The sequence below is a fragment of the Nansenia antarctica genome (assembly GCF_963989245.1).
Source record: "Nansenia antarctica genome assembly, chromosome: 2".
Taxonomy (NCBI): Eukaryota; Metazoa; Chordata; class Actinopteri; order Argentiniformes; family Microstomatidae; genus Nansenia; species Nansenia antarctica.
In genome coordinates this window covers 15,399,720-15,418,846 of record NC_137675.1, presented here as the reverse complement: position 1 = coordinate 15,418,846, position 19,127 = coordinate 15,399,720, and the positions used below count along the sequence as shown (strand labels likewise).

At 47.5% G+C, this 19,127-nt stretch overlaps 1 protein-coding gene across 1 annotated transcript in view; it reads left to right on the top strand.

Moving 5' to 3' along the window:
• LOC308176053 (sodium/potassium/calcium exchanger 3-like) overlaps positions 1-19,127 on the top strand; it is a gene marked incomplete at both ends in the record, with an annotated part of 42,350 nt that overhangs the window by 3,353 nt on the left and 19,870 nt on the right. The window contains one exon of the mRNA XM_080550649.1: positions 18,755-18,831. Coding sequence (XP_080406775.1) covers positions 18,755-18,831 — 77 coding nt within the window. The remainder of the gene's footprint in view (positions 1-18,754; positions 18,832-19,127) is intronic.

Below are 19,127 nucleotides of genomic sequence, written 5' to 3'. Positions count from 1 at the left end.
GCGACCTCTTATCTTATCATCAACGAGAGAGAGAGAGAGAGAGAGAGAGAGAGTGACTTGAGTGTGTCTGTTCAAAGCGCCCATTGGATTGGTGTGTAAGAATCGGGTGTGTAAGAATGCTTGAGTTTATCACGTTACATTCACACCGAATTTAAGCTTATTAAAAGTCCATCCTCTTGGAGACTTAAGCACATCATAGACTCCTATTGAGTCAAACAGATCCCTAATCTAATCTTGTTTTATCTAATCGAATCGAATCTAATGTAATCTAATCCCCAGGAACAGTATCGGCTGCATGTGCAGCAGTTTAATGGGGATCCTGATAAGCAAATAAACAAATCAATCAATAATGATTGTCTTGATCCTTAAATGTTGTGTGCACAGACTCCCCTCCCCTCACATCGGTCCATCCTGAATCCTGAGAGTCTATTTTTAGATACGGATGGAGGAAATGTGACGTTCAATCCTGCTATAATGGATGTGCGGAGACCAAGGGAAAGGCTCAGCTCAACATCGCATTGACGTTCGGCTTTCTTACCTTGAGCAGCAGATGATTGGCTCTCTGGTGAGCTCATTAAGCAAAATGGCCATCATCCATCTCTCCTCCCGTCCCTCCCAAGGTCACCCCTGTCGTCTATAAAGGGAGCAGCGGGGGGGGTCAAAGTTCAAGCTATTCTCCTCCTCGTGCCTATTATAGTCGTCCTCTTGTCCTCTTCCCTGTTCAAATTAAGGCAGGGTGACTGTGAGGGCGTCTAGGACACTCGGGGGCTTCGGGAACATCAAGGTTTTTCTCACTAAATAATCTCTCTCACTCTTAAAAAGACCATAGTGTCTTTGCCCGTTCTGGTAATTTTCTGGCTGTTGTTCCCGGTAAAACACAGACACAGCTTCCCGCACTAGACGGAGTGACTCATGCTTATTTTGACCTTTTGAAAAAAGCGCTAGCTGTGTGCTCTAACAAGGTGGAGTGTTTGTGTGTGTGTGTGTGTGTGTGTTTGTTTATGATTGAATGAGTAAGTCAGTGTGTGTGTTTATCTGAGCGTGTGTGTGTGTGTGTGTGTGTGTGTGCGTGTGCGTGTGTGTGTGAGTGTGTGCGTGTACAGTATGTGTGTTTATTTGTCTATGTCTGTGTTTGTATGTGTGTGTATACGTGTGTGTTTGTGTGTGTGTGTGTGTGTGTGTGCCCATGCATGCGTTGCTCACGTATGTGTTTATTTCTCTGCACGCGCGTGCGTGTGTGTGTGTGTGTGTCCAACTCCACCCATCATGATTACGGACATGTGTAGTGTGAGGCCTTGATGACGCCCGACGTGAAGCCTGGCTCTGGGAGGATGCAGCCCCGTCTGGACGCCAGGCTGATTGGTGCCCCCCCCCCCACAGCCCTGCCGCTCCTCTCCTTCAGAGACGGCCTCATTTCCCTCGCAGCAACACATGAAATTACCCATAACACATCATTACCACCCGCCCTCCCTGATTTTAATTGTGGGGACCCCGCTGGGTGTGTGTTGATTTCTGTTTCGCTCTTCTTCTTTCTCCTCTTTTTTGTTTTATTTTTTATGTGTGTGCGGAAGAGCGAAAGAGAGGAGTGAGGTAGTGTGAGGGGGATAGATTGAGAGAAGGAGCAAGCAAGCCACAGCTGTTACTTAGGAGTTTGTCTATTTGTGTCTGTCGTCTTTGGGCCTCAGCGGCTCTGGGAGTCGGCTGGAAGGATGGATGGATAGATGGATGGATGGATGGATGGATGCACGCACGCACTCAGCAGTGGGGAGTGTGAGATTTGTTCTGCTCAGACAAGGAAGGCTCTTGTAAGGCCGTGAGGCTGTTCTCAGTCTGTGACGTGGTCAGAGAAGGACAGAGAGGTGTAAGACTGAAGCCAAGGCTAAGGTTGAAGGACGGGTGACGCAGAGACGGAGAGACGGAGATACGTACAGAGATTGTGACATCCAAAGGCTGCCTTAGAGGTGTGTGTGTGTGTGTGTGTGTGTGTGTGTGTGTGTGCTTGTGTGTGTGTGCGTATGTGTATGTGTGTCGTGCACACGCATGCTTGTGTGCCTCCCTGCTTCATTGGTGTGAGTGTGTTGGATGGTTATCAAATAACATAATGGACTCTCAACCTTTTTTTTCCGGAATAATCTAACATACAGCACATAAGTGTTTTTCATCGCAGCTTTTGTTATCCAGTTCAGTCGTGGAAGGCCAACTCACCACTTTATTTGAATTAGATAGTGTTGAAAATCGTCACCGGGCTGTGAGAAGTAATCCTTGTGCTCTTTAAGCCGCGCTCTCCCTCATAACGTAATGCGCAATCCCATAAGACACAGTTATGCGTGCATTCTGGCCCACATGTTGTACAGTGCGCTGATCACATGACTCTCCAGAGACATAGAGGTTGACCTACTGTATGTGGCGATGAACAGTGATATATGGTTTGGGTGAGTACAGCGAAGACCCTGCAAAACACACACACACACACACACACACACACACAGACCCTGCAACACACACACACACACACACACACACACCTGTATCTGTGGCAGGGCCCCTGTGCTCGTGGCTGGTACAGTGCATCTATCTCCAGGGGTCTCTCCGGGGAGCCTGCCTTCAGTTATTAAAGATCCTCTCCACCGCTACTCCGCATTTTGGAAAAGGTTGGCATGACTTAATCAGGGCTTCCCTGTGAAGAGGGTGGATTTCAGTGTGTGTGTGTATGTGTGTTTGTGTTTCAGTGTGTGTGTGTGTGTGTGTGTGTGAAGCCCTAAGGAGGGTACGTCGTTAAGAAAAAGGGTGATTAATTGTAGAATGATGCCCCAGGTTACTGCAGTGGGTGGGTTGTGTGTGTGTGTGTGTGTGTGTGTGTGTGTGTGTGCGTGCCTGTGTCTGTGTGTGTATGTGCACCTATGTGTGTGCGTGCCTGTGTGTGTGTGTGTGTGTGTGTGTATGTGCACCAATGTGCGTGTGCGCCTGTGTGTGTGTGTGTGTGTGTATGCCTGCCTGTGTGTGTATTGTACTGTACTGTATGTGGGAGGACTCCTGGCTGCCTGCCCTACTACACGGAGCGGAGCTAAGGGAGATTATGGCTGGTCTGACGCCATGTACACTTGATGAATTAATCAAATCACAATAAATGATCCGCTCCCCTTTGACGGCAGTTCTAATACCCGGCTAATCAAATCAGCCCAAAAATGACTCGGCCTCTCCGAAAGTGATTTCCTATGAGAAATCAATTGCTAGACGTGATTATGATGCTGAGTGAGGCGGGGGCTGATGTTGCTGTAATACAAACAACAACAATGGCTACAGATGGAGGGGTATTTCATAACCTCGTATAGCGTGCGGATTGCCACAGCTACATTGTCTGTGTGTGTGTTATTGCACGGGGGTATCAATCCTTGTGGGAATAGAACCGATCCATCTTGGCAATTAGCTCTGTGAGAAGTTTCCCTGCAGCTCACACGGCTGTCAACACATCTCTTTCTTTTTATTTATTTATTTTTCGTCGTATGTCTCTCTCGTTTCTCTCTGTCTTCGTCTCTCTTTCTTTCTCTCTCTCTCTCTCCCATCTGTCATTTTTCCTCTCTCTCACTCTCTGTCTCTTTTCTTCACTCCCTTTCCCCCTCTATCCATCTCCCCCTCCCCCTTTCTGTCTCTCTCACTCTCTCCCTCCCTCCCTCCCCTCTCTCTCTCCCTCCTTCCTTCCTCTCTCTCTCTTCAACCTCTCCCTCTCTCTCTCCTTCCTTCCTCTCTCTCTATCTCTCTCTTCAACCGCTCTCTCTCGCTCTCTCGCTCTCTCTCTCTTTCTCTCAACACTCTCCAAGCCCACGTAGGTCTCTGCTGAGTTACACAGCTGAGGATGTTTGCCCACGACTCCTCGTTCACTCCACACACTTTTAAAAATTCATCCAGCGTGTGTTGCGACAGGGGAATCTCATCCGTGTACCTGCAAGCGAAGAACATCAGGAACATCATATTCCTTTACAACGTCTCAGGAGAGGCCCGGGAAAGAGCCTAAAGACACCTATGTTCTTCACACACATCCTGTGTTACGTCCTGCAGTGAACGGGGTGCTTAGTTAGACAGTATGGCTGAGCGGTTGACAGGGTCTTTCAGAGCTGTGTCATTGTGCTGCAGGGGCAGGGCTGTTATCTGTCCGACATGAGGAGAAGGTGCTCTGAACCCTCGCCACGCGTCCACAGCGTCCTGCTGATTATGCATTTAATTAATATGCATCGTTGGGTATTTTTTGAGTGCTGGCTGTGTTGTTTATTAGACCTCATTAGACCTGTTAGCAGCACATGATAATTGAAATCACTTTAGTTAGGCAAAATAAATATGTATTTACCGGTACATATTTACATATTTAACAGTACACAAGACAAACACAGAAGTCCCCAAAAATCAATGTTCTTTTAAAAACTGTATTGCTGCTAGCCCAACTCGGTTAAGGGTTCTCTTGGTAGATGGGTAAATATGATACGAGCTTGCCAGACTTCATTAAAGTACATATTCATGGGTTCAAAAGGGGTTCCCACGGGGTTGATGGTAGAAATGTCTGTAAAGCCGTATAGACAGATAGAGTGACAGCTCCGTACAATTATTAAAGACCCATGTTGACAGCCCGACTGACAGATCTGAGTCTCTGTTGTGTATGGAAGATACACTGGTAAGATGGACTGGGACCGCGGCCAAAACCATCATCGATAGCTCCATCTCCTTTCAGGCTGTGTTCCATTTACTTTCGAAATGGACCATGCCTTCCTTGAAGTAATCACTGACCGGACATTAATGGTTTAGTCGAAGCAAGCTTTTCATTCTATTGCTTTCACCCTTGAAGTCAAGTCAGATCAGTGATTTCTTCAAGGAAGGACTTGAGGGAGGAAGGAAGGATGCATTATAAGGGTATTCATACTCGGGCCTCTGTCTCTGAGTTGAGTTTGCTCGGGCTGTGTCCAAATAATCTTCAATAGCTTCCTCCCCTTTTTAGTCTCTGAGTTGAGTTTGCTTGGGTGGGCTGTGTCCAAACGATCTTCAATAGCGGATGTGTTGATCAGGATCCCCATTAGCTGCTGCACAGGCAGCCAACCCTCTTCCCGGGTTTCCACATAAGCACATAAAACACATGACAGAGTATAAAACAGCTATAGACTGTACTGTACTATAGATGTTTGGAATAGCTTCCTCACCTTGTTTCCTTTCCTTTACGAATTCGGAATTTGATGCTGAAGGTTCTTGGTCTTTGTCGTTTGACATGCTTTCCTGATATTTCCGCCTGATAAAAAAGAATCCTGTCATAACTTGTGCTCCCATAGCACCCAGGTCACTTGTCACTAAGGGTGACCTCACTAATTTGTCATTGGGTGGGGGTGGATGTGAGATGCCATGATGGAACCCCCCCCCCCCCCGTCTAACTTGTCATTGGCTGCAGGGGAGGGGCTTGGTGTCACCTTGTGTTCAACTCTCTTATGTGTGAAATGAATCAGACAGCATTCAAAGAACAGCAACGACAACCGCCTTCATCATCATTCTCATGCACGCACACACACACGCACACGCACACACACATACACACACACACACACACATGCGCGTGAACACACACACGCACACACACGCCTACACACACGCACACACACACACACACACACACACACACACACACACGTGCACACACACATGCTCGTGAACACACACACACACACACACACACACACATACATGTACACACATGCTCACACACACACCCCTTAATCACTATTCACTATGATCTGTCGGAAGGATTACATATATTTTTGTATGATTAATATGATACGTCTGCAGAATGCATGTCCATTGAGGTGGAAAGGATCAGTGATCATAACCACAGGGTTATGCTTTTGAGGAAATGTGATTTTGTCTTGCTCAGCACAGATTGTTGTTTTTAAGGGAGCTGAGATCATGAGTGTGTGTGTCTGTGTGTGTGTGCGCGCGTGTGCATCTGTGTGTTTGGGCATGTGTGTTGTGTGTGTGTGTGTGTTGTGTGTGTGTGTGTGTGTGTGTGTGTATGTGTGTGTGTGTGATGCGCACCCAGCGAAAAGAAGCCAGAGACCTTAAATGTCACATTACTCAGCACGGTAACCACACTCACACGCAATGTGTCACCCTGCATCAGCGTTCGCCGAGCATGTGTGCTGGAGGAGGCCTTCCACGTGCACGACCATTCGCACGAGACCAGCCGCGCACAGCGCACGTGCTCCAGCCCCTAGGCTCCCCGGACATGAAATGACTATGGAATATTCAGCTTTTATGTATAAATGTATAAAATATGTTGTTGTTGTTGTTGTTGGTGGTGGTGGTGGTGGTGGTGATGGTGGTGTCGGGTTTGTAGATAGCCTCCCTTATCAAATGTCAGATGATGATTGGACACCGGAGAGGGGATTATAACAGTTTTGGTTTGCGTTGCCACTGGGGTTAACACCGTGTGTTGTATTGTATGTATAAAAGAGATACCAGCTATTGTACATGTACGCTATTATTAGACCTTGTTGTCTTTGTTTTAACATCAAAGCTTGCCACTCTCATTGGTCTAGTTCCCTCCTTGACAAGTCAAGTCAATCCCCCAGCATGCTTTGCGCCTGGGCCATATGTCGAGTTCAGCTGCTATTTTTAGCCCTTTGATGCATGTCATTTTTTAACCAGCTGTGCTTTGGGCTGCCTTTTTTTATCTTCTTTCTTTTTCATCCTTTTCTTTTTCTCTCGACAAAAAGAAAAGACATGAACATTAAAGACTATAGGGCCCACTTGTGGGAGTGATAAACATCCAATCAGGAACGCTGCAGAGTGCAGTGCCTTCTGGGATTTCCGTGATGAATTTCTGCAAACAGGCTCACGGTCTCAATTGCCATCCCACAGCCTGCCTCGCGCTCAGTGAAATAGATGTTGTTTGTGTTGGACAAAGGGTGATAGATGAGCTGAAGGAGTCTGCCCTACATCGAGGTTTCTGAGGGACTACTCATCTCACCAGGCCTAAGCAGAACAATATGAAGGTGTTTGAGAGTATAATAAGTCCGAAAGCTCCGAAGGAATAAGGAAAGATGCGACTGGTCCGCACTTCAACGGACGTTCCCTGGCTTTGACGCGCTTCGGAATGAGCACAGACGCAAATGTGGCAAATCTTGTGGTAATCGTCAGTGAAAATGTTATCTGATTTGAACATTTATACCTTGTGAAGAAGAGAGAAGATGGAGGGGCTGATATAGAAAGATAAGACTACATATACTTATAGATATAGACGTATAGATAAGAAACCGTAAGCTAACATTTGGAATTCACCTCAGGGATCAACTCAACATGATTGAAGACTCAAATCCCCAGCTTCTCCCTTTCAAGGGGAACAAACTTGACTCAAGTTTGTTTTTTTAGTCGGCCTTCAAACAGCCATCTTCAAACAGGCACCAGCTCAAGCACCTCGCAATTCTCACCACCGAATAAACTCACTTTCTTTCCCCAGCTCAGTCTAATTATCAAGCGCAGCGTTAAATGAAGTGGCTATCTCGTCACTTGGGGATCCTTTTGTGGACTTTGTGTGCTTTTCTCACCCAAAAAAAACAACAACAACAAGGGGAAAAGCACATTTCCCACTGCGCATAATTATCCAGGAATGGATGAGAGAAATGCTGAAAACCCAGTGTTCATAATTGGCTGGATCTTCTTCAGCTGATGATGCTTGACAGAGAGAGCGAGAGAGAGAGAGAGAGAGAGGGAGAGATGGTAAAGAGAGAGCTAGAGAGAGAGAGAGAAAGAGAGAGCTAGAGACAAAGAGAAAGAGAGAGGGAGAAGAGAGAGAGAGAGAGAGAGAGAGAGAGAGAGAGAGAGGGAGAGAGAGAGAGAGAGACGAGTGTGTGTGTGTGTGAGAGAGAGAGAGAGAGAGAGAGAGACGAGTGTGTGTGTGTGAGAGAGAGAGAGAGAGAGAGAGCAAACCTATAGTGTTTGATACCCCGTGAACAAGAACGCGCACTCCATATATGTCAACGCTAATGGCCAATGTACTGTACTGTGTGTGAGGGAAACAGGCCTCGTTCAAATTAGGATATGAATAATGATGATATGATAATTTTAGCAGACACTAATTAAGACGGACTTACTGTACAGATAACATATTCAGTAGGTCTATATTTGCCCCATTTAGGTGTCAAACCCACCATCCTGGTAATGCACGCACCCTCCGGGGAGACTGGCAGGAATTCCTCATTCCATGCCATGCAGGACAATGGGCCGGTCCTCCGATTTCTACCTCCACCAGCCTCCCTTGATTGCACCTGGCTCTAACCCACTGAGCCATGAGGACTGCAGTCAACTGGGACATTGTTGACTACGCCTCACGTGACTTGGCATGGACATCTGTCTTACATGGACACTAAGGCCGGGGTTCAATCTGTGCCAGATAGCGGCTTTCCGCAGTACAGCGCTGTACAGCGTGTCTTTCCAGAAAAGGTTCTTAAATGTCACAGTTCAACCCACAGTCACAACCCCCTCACCCTCCACCGCGTCTCTCTCTCTCTCTCTCTCTCTCTCTCTCCCTCTCTCTCTCTCTCCCTCTCTCCCTCTCTCTCTCTCTCTCTTCCTCTCTCTCTCTCCCTCTCTCCCTCTTCCTCTCTCTCTCTCTCTCTCTCTCTCTCTCTCTCTCTCTCTCCCTCTCTCCCTCTCTCTCTCTCTCTCTTCCTCTCTCTCTCTCTCTCTCCCTCGATCTCCCTCTCTCTCTCTCTCTCCCTCTCACTCTCTCTCACTCCAGCAGTGCATACTGTAACCACACACTCACATGTCATGCTTAGTCATCAGATCAGCACATCACTGATTCACAATCCTTTCATCGTAATACCCCCCCCTCCCCCCCCCCCCCCCACACACACACTACCCCCCGCATCCACCCCCACTCGTACACACACCCACCATCCAAATGTCTACACATAATCCCATTTACCCACCCACCCCCCCACCCCCTCCTCATCCCACCCCAATCCAGCAGCGCATGTGCGCGCCTGTTCGTTTCCATGACGACGGCCTAAAAGAATGATATCATCTGTGCGAAAGAGCAGTAGCGTTGAGCGAAGGCCCCCCACCCTCCTCCCTGGAGCATATGTAGTGGGAACAGAACAGAGAGTTGCGTTACGTAACTACACCGGGCTCCGAATCAGGAGACATGACATCATCAAAGTGATAAGCATTTGTAATGTATTGTTTTTTATTCGCCATGCAATCAACTTGTCAATCAATTGTTGGAATTTGGTATTATTTGCTCTAGGCACAGGGTGAGCCATAGTCAGCAGCCCTGGAACAATTAGGGGTTAAATGCCTTGCTCACACATGCACATGCACATGCAGCTTCCTCCTGGTGTAGGGATCGAACCAGCAACTTTCCTATTGCTAGCCGGCCTCTCTAACCACTAGGCTACCGCCGCTCCCATTTGGGAACTCTGTTTCTGCTATTGCTGCTGATATTATATTATATACACTCACAAATATAGTGTATGTACACTCATTAATACTGGGTAGGCCCTCTCTTTGCTCTCAAAACAGCCTACATTTTTCATAGCACTGATTCCACAAGATGTTGGAAACATTCCTTTGAGATTCTGGTCCATGATGACATGATTGCATCACCCAAGATTTTTCAGTGCACTTTCAAGCTGTGAATCTCCCGCTCTACCACATCCCAAAGGTGTTCTATTGGATTCAAATGCGGTGACTGGGAAGGCCACTGAAGAACACTGAACTTATTGCCATGTTAATGAAACCAGTTTGAGACAACTTTTGCCTTGTGACATGGTGTATTATCATGTTTGTGGTCAGGAAGGGATGCCCAATACTCAGGCTGTGGCATTGAAGCGATGATTGATTGGTATTAACCAAAGTGGGTTAAAAAAGGGTCCAAAGTGTGGCAAGAAAACATTCCCCACTCCATTACACCACCTGAATGAATGAGGAGGGGTACAGGTGTTCCTAATAAAGTGTTCGGTGAGTGTACTATATATAACAGCTGCAGTAATAATAGCAACAGTATATAATACGATATATCAATCAATCAGTCAAACTATTATTTATATAGCACAAGTCATGCATTGAATGCAACTCCAAGTGGTGCACATAAAAACAATAGTAAATAAACTACAATAAAACAAGCGATAAGAAATAGATCAAATAAATACAGCACAGTAAAACCAGGAATAAAACAAGAAACAGAAGATAAGATAGGAGTAAAAGTGCAAGTGGACATAGACACTAGATAAAAGCCAGGCTAAAAAGCTTTCTTTTAAAGAGAATTACACACTCTCAGCCACCCTCAAGTCCTCCGGCAAGCCGTTCCACACTATATACAATATACAATATTATATTATATACTGTTATTGTTGTTGCTGCTGCTTAGCCGGCCCCTCTCACGTATTTTTTACACACAGGGTTACAGTGTCAGTGCTCCTATCAGGTAACACGTCTCTCTAAGGTGGTGTTCTAATGTTCTAATGTAATAATAGTAATAATAATAATAATAACTTTATTTGTATAGTGCTTTTCCTGCAAACGTTGCAGCTCAAAGTGCTTTAATCATTATATAATCTTAATTTAATTATTTTGTAACTTAAATGCAATATTAAAAGGATGGGTTTTTATAATCTTAATTTAATTATTTTGTAATTTAAAGGCAATATTAAAAAGATGGGTTTTTAGACTATTGTAGGACTACAGTACTAACATGTCCCATCATGTTGGTGTCTATTTGAGGAGTTGGTGTGAGGCAGTTTGACGTGTGATTCGTGTGTTTGGGAGGATCGATAGATGGATAATGCAAGTCTTTCGGTGCTGTAGGAAACACATAGACAAAGACACATAGAAAAACACATAGACGTGACTGGACTTGTCGCCTATAACCTGGAGCTTATGTGGTATCAATATTCGGTTGTTAGCAGAGTGCTATAAACCACCAAAACTTTATATTCACTGAAAGCACCTGGATAAGTAGTAGTAGTAGATTAACAGACATGGCAACTCACTTACTTCCCTTGAATAATTCAAATATAATATGAATATATTAACTCATCAAAAGTGAAACTTTTAAGGAGCATATAACCTAGTTATCCATGCACGCACGCACACACATAGACGCACACACACATTGCTTTGACTTCAGGGCCCCCCTGAGAGCGATTACTGCCCACCGGATTGCTGCGATTTCTTTGCCGTTCACTTGTGGTGACAGCTCCACTTTAGTGAATGAGTGAGCTTATACCCCGATCCACACACACAAGCACTTGCACACCCGCACGCACGCACGCACGCACGCACGCACGCACGCACACACACACACACACACACACACACACACACACACACACACACACACACACACACACACAGTGACAAACACTGACAACCACACACACACACACACACACACACACACACACTGCCATTACTCAATGTCATTACTCACTGTCATTAGCCCCTGCCTGACGTACATGCCGAGATATTAGTTGTGATGAAGGACTGAAATATGCAGCAACCAGGCATTACTAGGTTCATTGTGTTTGCTGCTTGGTGTGCTTGGTTTAGCGGGAGGTCACTGCAGCGTCTCTGGCAGTGGAAGAGAGTGAGGGAGGGGGAGAACGAGAGTGAGACAGCGAGAGAAAGAGAGAGAGTGAGAGAGAGAGAGAAGTTGAGAGAGTGTGAGAGAGAGGGTGAGAGAGGGAAAGGGTGTGAGAGAGAGGGTGAGAGAGCCAGAGAGAGAGAGAGAGAGAGAGAGATGGAGCACTCTATATTTAAACAGCAGAGATTGCAGGATGGATAGAACTCCCAGAAGACTCAGAACATCGCTCTTGTACTCTCCACCTTTTCATCCTGCGCTCCATGGCAGTTATAAATAAATGAGAGAGATGGAGCGAGAGAGAGAGAGAGATGGGGAGAAAGAGAGAGAGAGAGAGAGGGAGAGAGAGAGGGAGAGAGAGAGAGAGAGAGGGATGAGTTCTCCAGTGGGACATGTATCCATGTGAGGGAGATTTGCCGAATGTACTGGGCCAATATCACACAAATGCTTGCGCACTCCCCCCCCCCCACACACACACACACACACTGTCTCTAGTGATGCATAGCCCCTAAGCACACACGCAAACAAATACGACACACAGACAGGCAAACACACAGACACAAACACACACACACACACACACACACACACACACACACACAGCACTTCCCAAAGTGATGAACTATCTCTATCTGTAACCATCTGCTGACCTTTATCCAACCTTTCTACATGAGTACGAGCAGCCATCAGACCACCAGACATGCAGTATTATAACAGACTGAGAGAAAACAGGGGGAACGCAAAGAGAGCACCAGTAGCACACATACACACGCACACACACACGCACACACACACACACACACACACAGAAACACACACACGAGCCAGAACGACCCGTAACCCAGGAGCCTATTATCTCCTGATTCCGTAGCGTGAGTTAGCGACATGTACAAGACAAAGTACCCCTCCCCTGGCCTGGGACACAACCATACCCCCCCCATCCATCTCCTCACTGCAGAGTGCCCGGCGGAGAGGCGCTTAGGTCCCATTTCTAGAAGCCTTCGGGTCTGGTATGGGTTCGGCCTGGGATCAAGCCTGCAACTTTTTCCGATGGAGCCAGACCGGACGCTCTAATTGGCCTAATTGGCCTGGAACAGTGTGTTCCCCTCCCGTGGTGTAGCGGTAGGCAGGGGTAGGCAGGGGTAGGTAGGGGTAGGCAGGGGTAGGTAGGGGTAGGCAGGGGCAGGCAGGGGTAGGCAGGGGTAGGCAGGGGTAGGTAGGGGTAGGCAGGGGTAGGTAGCGGTAGGCAGGGGTAGGCAGGGGTAGGGAGGGGTAGGCAGGGGTAGGGAGGGGTAGGTAGGCCAGGTTCTGCAGAGGGAGATGCGGGAGAGGGGAGGGAGAGTGTGTTCCTCTCACTGACTGAGGTCTTGATTGCTGATTGATACATTGACTGACTGGCTGATTGAAGCTCACTGAGGAGGTATACTACTGGGAGGCTGAGGCTGGGTGATTGCACTGGGAAGGCAGGGTGGGCGGGGGGAGGGTGTGTGTATGTGTGGGGTGTGTGTATGTGTGTGTGTGTGTGTGTGTGTGTGCGTGTATGTGTGTGTGAGAGACGGAGGACGGTGGGTGTGTGTGCGTCTGTGCGTGGGCGTAGGCGTGTGAGCGCGCATGTGCGACCAAGACGCGCCCGACAGACACTCTCCATATACGTCAATGCTAATGGCCAATGTTCTGTACTGCACTGTGCTGAGTGACTCCCTCCAGGTTAGAGAAGTGTATTATTCGTGCCCACCTCTCCCTCTCTTGCCACTTAAACCCACTCACTCTGGAGGAGACATGGTTGCTATGGAGTGGGCTGCCGCGCTCGGCTACGTCGCTAACGCTAACACTCTAGCTGAAGTAGCAGGAACGGATGAAATCGAATCGTGTGTGTGAATTTGTTTTTCTTCATTTGATGTTGATGTCGTCATTGTCACGTGACATTCCTTCCAAACCCTAATATGGCCCTACAGTACATGATGTGAAATACAAGTCTGTAGTAATATTTGTGTGTATGTCATTTGTAATCGGAATATATAAATAGCATTTTGTGTACAAGGCCATGTTACATTAGAATACTTTGTTGCATCCGGATGGTTTTGTTTAGTGTGTGTGTGTGTGTGTGTGTGTGTATGTCTCTGTCTGTCTGTGTGGGTGTGTGTGTGGGTGTGTGTTTCCTTCTGTGTGCCTCTTTCTGTGTGTACACAGTCTGTGTGAACGCATTCACCTATAACACCTACGCGTGCTAGAAAGGTGTACACAACTTGTTTGCACATTTCTCCACATCCGTACCGTGTCTAGCTGCGCTCCTCATTACTACCAGCGCTCCAGAGTGACATTCCCTTTGTCCGGCCCAGCAACCTCATACAGGCTCGCCTCCCGCTTCCCTCCGTACCCCACCGCCGTTCCCTTTTGTGCGCCTCTTTCTCTGACCTCCACAGGTGCGTTCCCCCCTCGGAGTTGACAAAAGCCCCCAGAGAACTCAGTACAGTACATTGGCCATTAGCGTTGACATATATGGAGTGCGCGTTCTTGTTCACGGGGTATCAAACACTATAGGTTTGCTCTCTCTCTCTCTCTCTCTCTCTCTCTCTCTCTGTCTCTCTCTGTCTCTCTCTCTGTCTGTCTGTCTGTCTGTCTGTCTGTCTGTCTGTCTGTCTGTCTGTCTGTCTCCGTGCGGCAGGTACTTCCTGCCTCCTTCCTTCTCCCGAGGGAACAAACACACACAGGTTAAATAGACCAGTGGGATAACGAGTCTGATCACTGACTTCTTTATAAGAAGGAGGAGAAGAAGAGGAAGAAGAAGCAGAAGAAGAAGAAGAAGAAGAACAACAAGAAGAGGAAGAAGAAGAAGAAGAAGAAGAAGAAGAAGAAGGTGAAGAAGAAGAAGAAGAAGAAGAAGAAGAAAAAAAAAAAGAAGAAGAAGAAGAAGAAGAAGAAGAAGAAGAAGCAGAAGAAGAAGAAGAAGAAGAAGAAGAAGAAGCAGAAGAAGAAGAAGAAGAAGAAGAAGAAGAACAAGAAGAGGAGAAGAAGAAAAAAAAGAAGAAGAAGAATAAGAAGAACACTTGTGCATCTGAAATGTCCCTCCTCTCTTGCTCTAGCTTGTTATATGATGAATAGGGCCCCTGCGGCGTGAGTCGTTTTCTCAAAACGCAACAATTACGCAATAATGGAAGTCTATTCCCTCTGGGACCATACGTATATACTGAAAAATGTGTGCACTCACTCAGACGTAAGTCGCTTTGGATGAAAGCGTCAGCTAAATGGCATATATATATATATAAATATAATATTATATTAGTCTTACGCAATAGCATTGAATTGGCATCTGGTTTCTTTACTATTTCCCTCTTTCTTTCTGCTTCCGTTGGTTCAGACAAAGAGATGACAAAGTGTGGGCATCCGATGATCCGTCGGATGGGGATGTAGCTGGCCGCTTAGCTTCTCACTCTGGTCCATTATCTGGGATAGAATGGGAATTTGCCGCAGGGCTGTTATGATAGAGTGCCAGTGGTGTGTGTGTGTGTGTGTGTGTGTGTGTGTGTTGGCTACTCAGTCACCTTCGTACACACAAAGCCTGATTGACGTCATCCTCGAATACTACCCAGAAGGAGTTTGTGTGTGTGTGTGTGTGTGTGTGTGTGTGTGCGTGTGTGTGTGCGTGTATCCGTGAATGTGTCTGTGTGTGTGCTCATTTGCGTGTGCCTGTGTGCGCTCATGTGTGGATGCATCATGTTGTATGTGCGCGCGATTGTGTGTGCATCTGTGTGTGTGTGTGTGTCAGTGCATGCTTACATCCTCATGTGTGCGTGTGTGTGTGTGTGTGTGTGTGTGTGTGTGTGTCTCTCGGTGTTGGCTGCGGGCTGGACTCTGGCACGGTGGGTGTGAACAGGAACGCAGGCTAGGTTGTTGGACAAGGCTGAGCGCATCTGCTGCCCTTATCACCCTGGCTGGGGGCTTCAGCCCGGCACGCTGACTCCCCTGCCTCCCCTACCTCTCTGCCACGCTGCGCCCTGCCGACCTCAGCTTCATGCTGCTGCAGCACGGGGTCAGGGGACCCCTCCGACTCACCTGGACCCCCCACCACCACCCCACTCCTCTGTTTGGAACCCCCGGTCTGTGTGTGTCTGTGTGTGTGGGGGGGGGTTATAAAATAAGTCTTGTGTGTTCAGTTCAGACTGGCTCACCAGATTGGGAGATTCCAAGCGCGGTGATGTCATTCCACTTCATGCCAAGTTCTGCCACTGTGTGTGTGTGTGTGTGTGTGTGCGTCTGTGTGTGTCTGTGTCTGTGTCTGTGTCTGTGTCTGTGTCTGTGTCTGTGTCTGTGTCTGTGTCTGTGTCTGTGTCTGTGTCTGTGTCTGTGTCTGTGTTTGTGTCTGTGTGTTCTGCTGTTATGGGTCTATGTATGCGTTAGTTAAAACTCCTCCTTCATGGTCATCAGAATGATAATTAGAGTTTGTTTGGTCTTTTGGAAGAGTAGAGGAGCTACTGACCTTGGACTCTCTCTCTCTCTCTCTCTCTACCTCTCTCTCTCTCTCTCTCTCTCTCTCTCTCTCTCTCTCGCTCACATCATCATATTTGGATTACTAGAATATTTATTCATACAATATTTCCACACAGTAAAGCTGTGCTGAAGGATGTGAGTTTGGATTAGCGTTGGCCCTTTAGCTTCCTTTCATTTCAGACTTTCACAGTTTTCCTCTCTCTCTTTCTCACTCTCTCATAAGTACGGTACATGAATTTCCTGTCATGAGAGTTCCTGGTTTTCCTTTCAAACACACACACACACACATACACACACCCACGCAAGGGCACACACACACACACACACACACACACACACACACACACACACGTCTTGGCTGTGTTCTGGTGGAGCCAAGGCTTGTAACAGTAAATATTAAACACATCCAGCTGCAGTTGTAAGATGGCTGTCCTCCTGCTTTGTTCACCAAGTTTTTACAGCGTGGTCTGTGTGTGTGTGTGTGTGTGTGTGTGTGTGTGTGTGTGTATGTGTACTGTGCTGTGTTAGTAAGCAGTAAGTAAGTAGCCCTGAGAACTGATGGTTCTCTCGGGCCTAATGGCCCTTAGGGGGAGCCTTGATGTACAAGTACACCCCCTGGACATGACGCTGGTGATGTGTATGTGCTGTGTTAGAGAGGAGGTTAACAGAACATGGGGATGGGGGGACTGCATCACTCTACCACCGAGAGAGTGTGTTTCATTTGTAGTGCAAATGGGTCAGGACATAAAGGGAGAGTGGAAGGGTGGACAAGGTTGATACGCTACAGATGAGAGTAAGATGGTGAATACCTACCTGTGATTTCTAGAAGTAATTTCACGCTTAGATGCCCGTTTCCTTCCCAATCCATACACAGACACACACGCACACGCACACGGACACGCACACACACACACACACACACACACACACACACACACACACAAACAGTGTTCCCTCCCTCTCTGTGTTCAGCATCTAAACGTTGTTTCAGTCTAGGACCGAAAGATGCTAATGATGCCAAATGATGGTGGCATTTCTGCTGCCATAGCGATGGATACGTCGATGGCATTCTCATTGGCCTCGCCTCTCCTCGTTCTGCATGTATTAAATCCTCGACCTTTCGCGTCGTAGCTGTAGGTTATTAGCGGAGCACTCTTGATTGGCAGGGGGGCGACCTCACCGTGCCGCGTATTCAATCCTGGATACCCTTTTTGAATGCTAGCCGGGGTTAGCGTTAGCGTAGCGTAGCTCGGGCCTGTCTAGCTGCCCTTTTTTCCAGGGTGGAAATGTGGTGAAATCTCTAGCAGATGTTAGCAGTGGCCCGTGAATGGGCTGTTGATTGGTGGAAGGAGAGACTGATGGGGCTGCTGTTGGAGAGGGAGGGAGAGAGAAAGAGAGGGAGAGAGAGAGAGAGGGAGGGAGAGAGAAAGAGAGGGAGAGAGAGAGAGAGGGAGGGAGAGAGAAAGAGAGGGAGAGAGAGAGAGAGGGAGGGAGAAAGGGAGAGAAAGGGGGGGCAGAGAGAAAGAGGCCAGAATCTCTCAACACTAGCCCAGGGCCAAGAGCATGTCACGGCTAACAAGGACGGATGGGGGGGAGAAAAGGAAGGAAAGAGGGTATGGAGGTGTAGAGAGAAAGAGAATATCATAAACCTCTATTTCTCTCTCACCTACTCAGTCTCTTGCTCTCTGTGCCCCTCTCTCTCTCTCTCTCTCTCTCTCTCTCTCTCTCTCTCTCTCTCTCTCTCTCTCTCTCTCTCTCTCTCTTTCTCTCTCTCTCTCATTTCATTTTCACCAAAACCAGTTTGCTATTAAACTCACACCCCTTCTCCTTTGCTCTCCTTCCGTATCCCTCTCTCCTCTCCTCTGGCCTCACCCTATTTAGCCCGTCTCTCTATTTTTACATGTCTTCCTCCTCTCTGCCCTCTCTTTGTCCTCTCCTTCGTCGCCGTTCACTTTTTCCATTTCCCTCTCCACTGGTGGTTCTCAGGAGAGGCACACAGTCCTTGGCAGCGCGCTGCGGGACAGTCACACACACACACACACACACACACACACACACTCACACACACACACACACACACACACACACACACACACACACAAAGACACGCACGCACACACACACATACACAGACACGCACACACACACACACACACACACACACACACACACAAAGACACACACACACGCGCGCACGTGCGCGCACACCTACACACACACACACACACACACACACACACACACACACAGATATGCACACACACACACGCACACATATGCACGGACACACACACACACACACACACACACATACACACACACACACACACACAGACACGCACACACACAGATATGCACACACACACACATGCACACATATGCACGGACACACACACACACACACACACACACACACATACACACGCATACACACACTTGGGCAAGGTGCTGTGGGACTGGCCCTTGTCAGTTCACATGAGTTCACTGTTTCCTCCACTTCACTGTGAGTAGAGCTCTCAGGGCTCAGAGAGTTCTCAGGGCAGACGTTGACACACTCATGCTTGTGTAACACACACACGCGCACACAGACGCACACACACACACACACAAACTCATACATTCAAGGTTGTATAACCCAATGTGCTTCTTTTCCAGCTCTGCACGAGTTCCCCAGAGACCTGTTCACCCACATAGAGAGGACAGAGGGAGCTGTGGCCCTACACGTCATGTGTGTGAGTTAAGACTCTCCTTACTTTGACCTGTGTGTGTGTGTGTGTGTGTGTGTGTGTGTGTGTGTGTTTGAAAGGAAAATAGAGTGAGTGTGAGTGTGAAAGAGAGCAAGTGAAAGAGAGAGAGAGAGCGACTGTGTGTGTTTATTCAATTCAATTCAATTCAATTATACTTTATTTATCCCCGTGGGGAAATTCATTTTGCCACGCCACTCTCTAAAAACAACACATGACAACACAACATAAAGGACAGACAACAATACTGGGCCAGCCATGTATAGTATATAAAAAACAGTAAG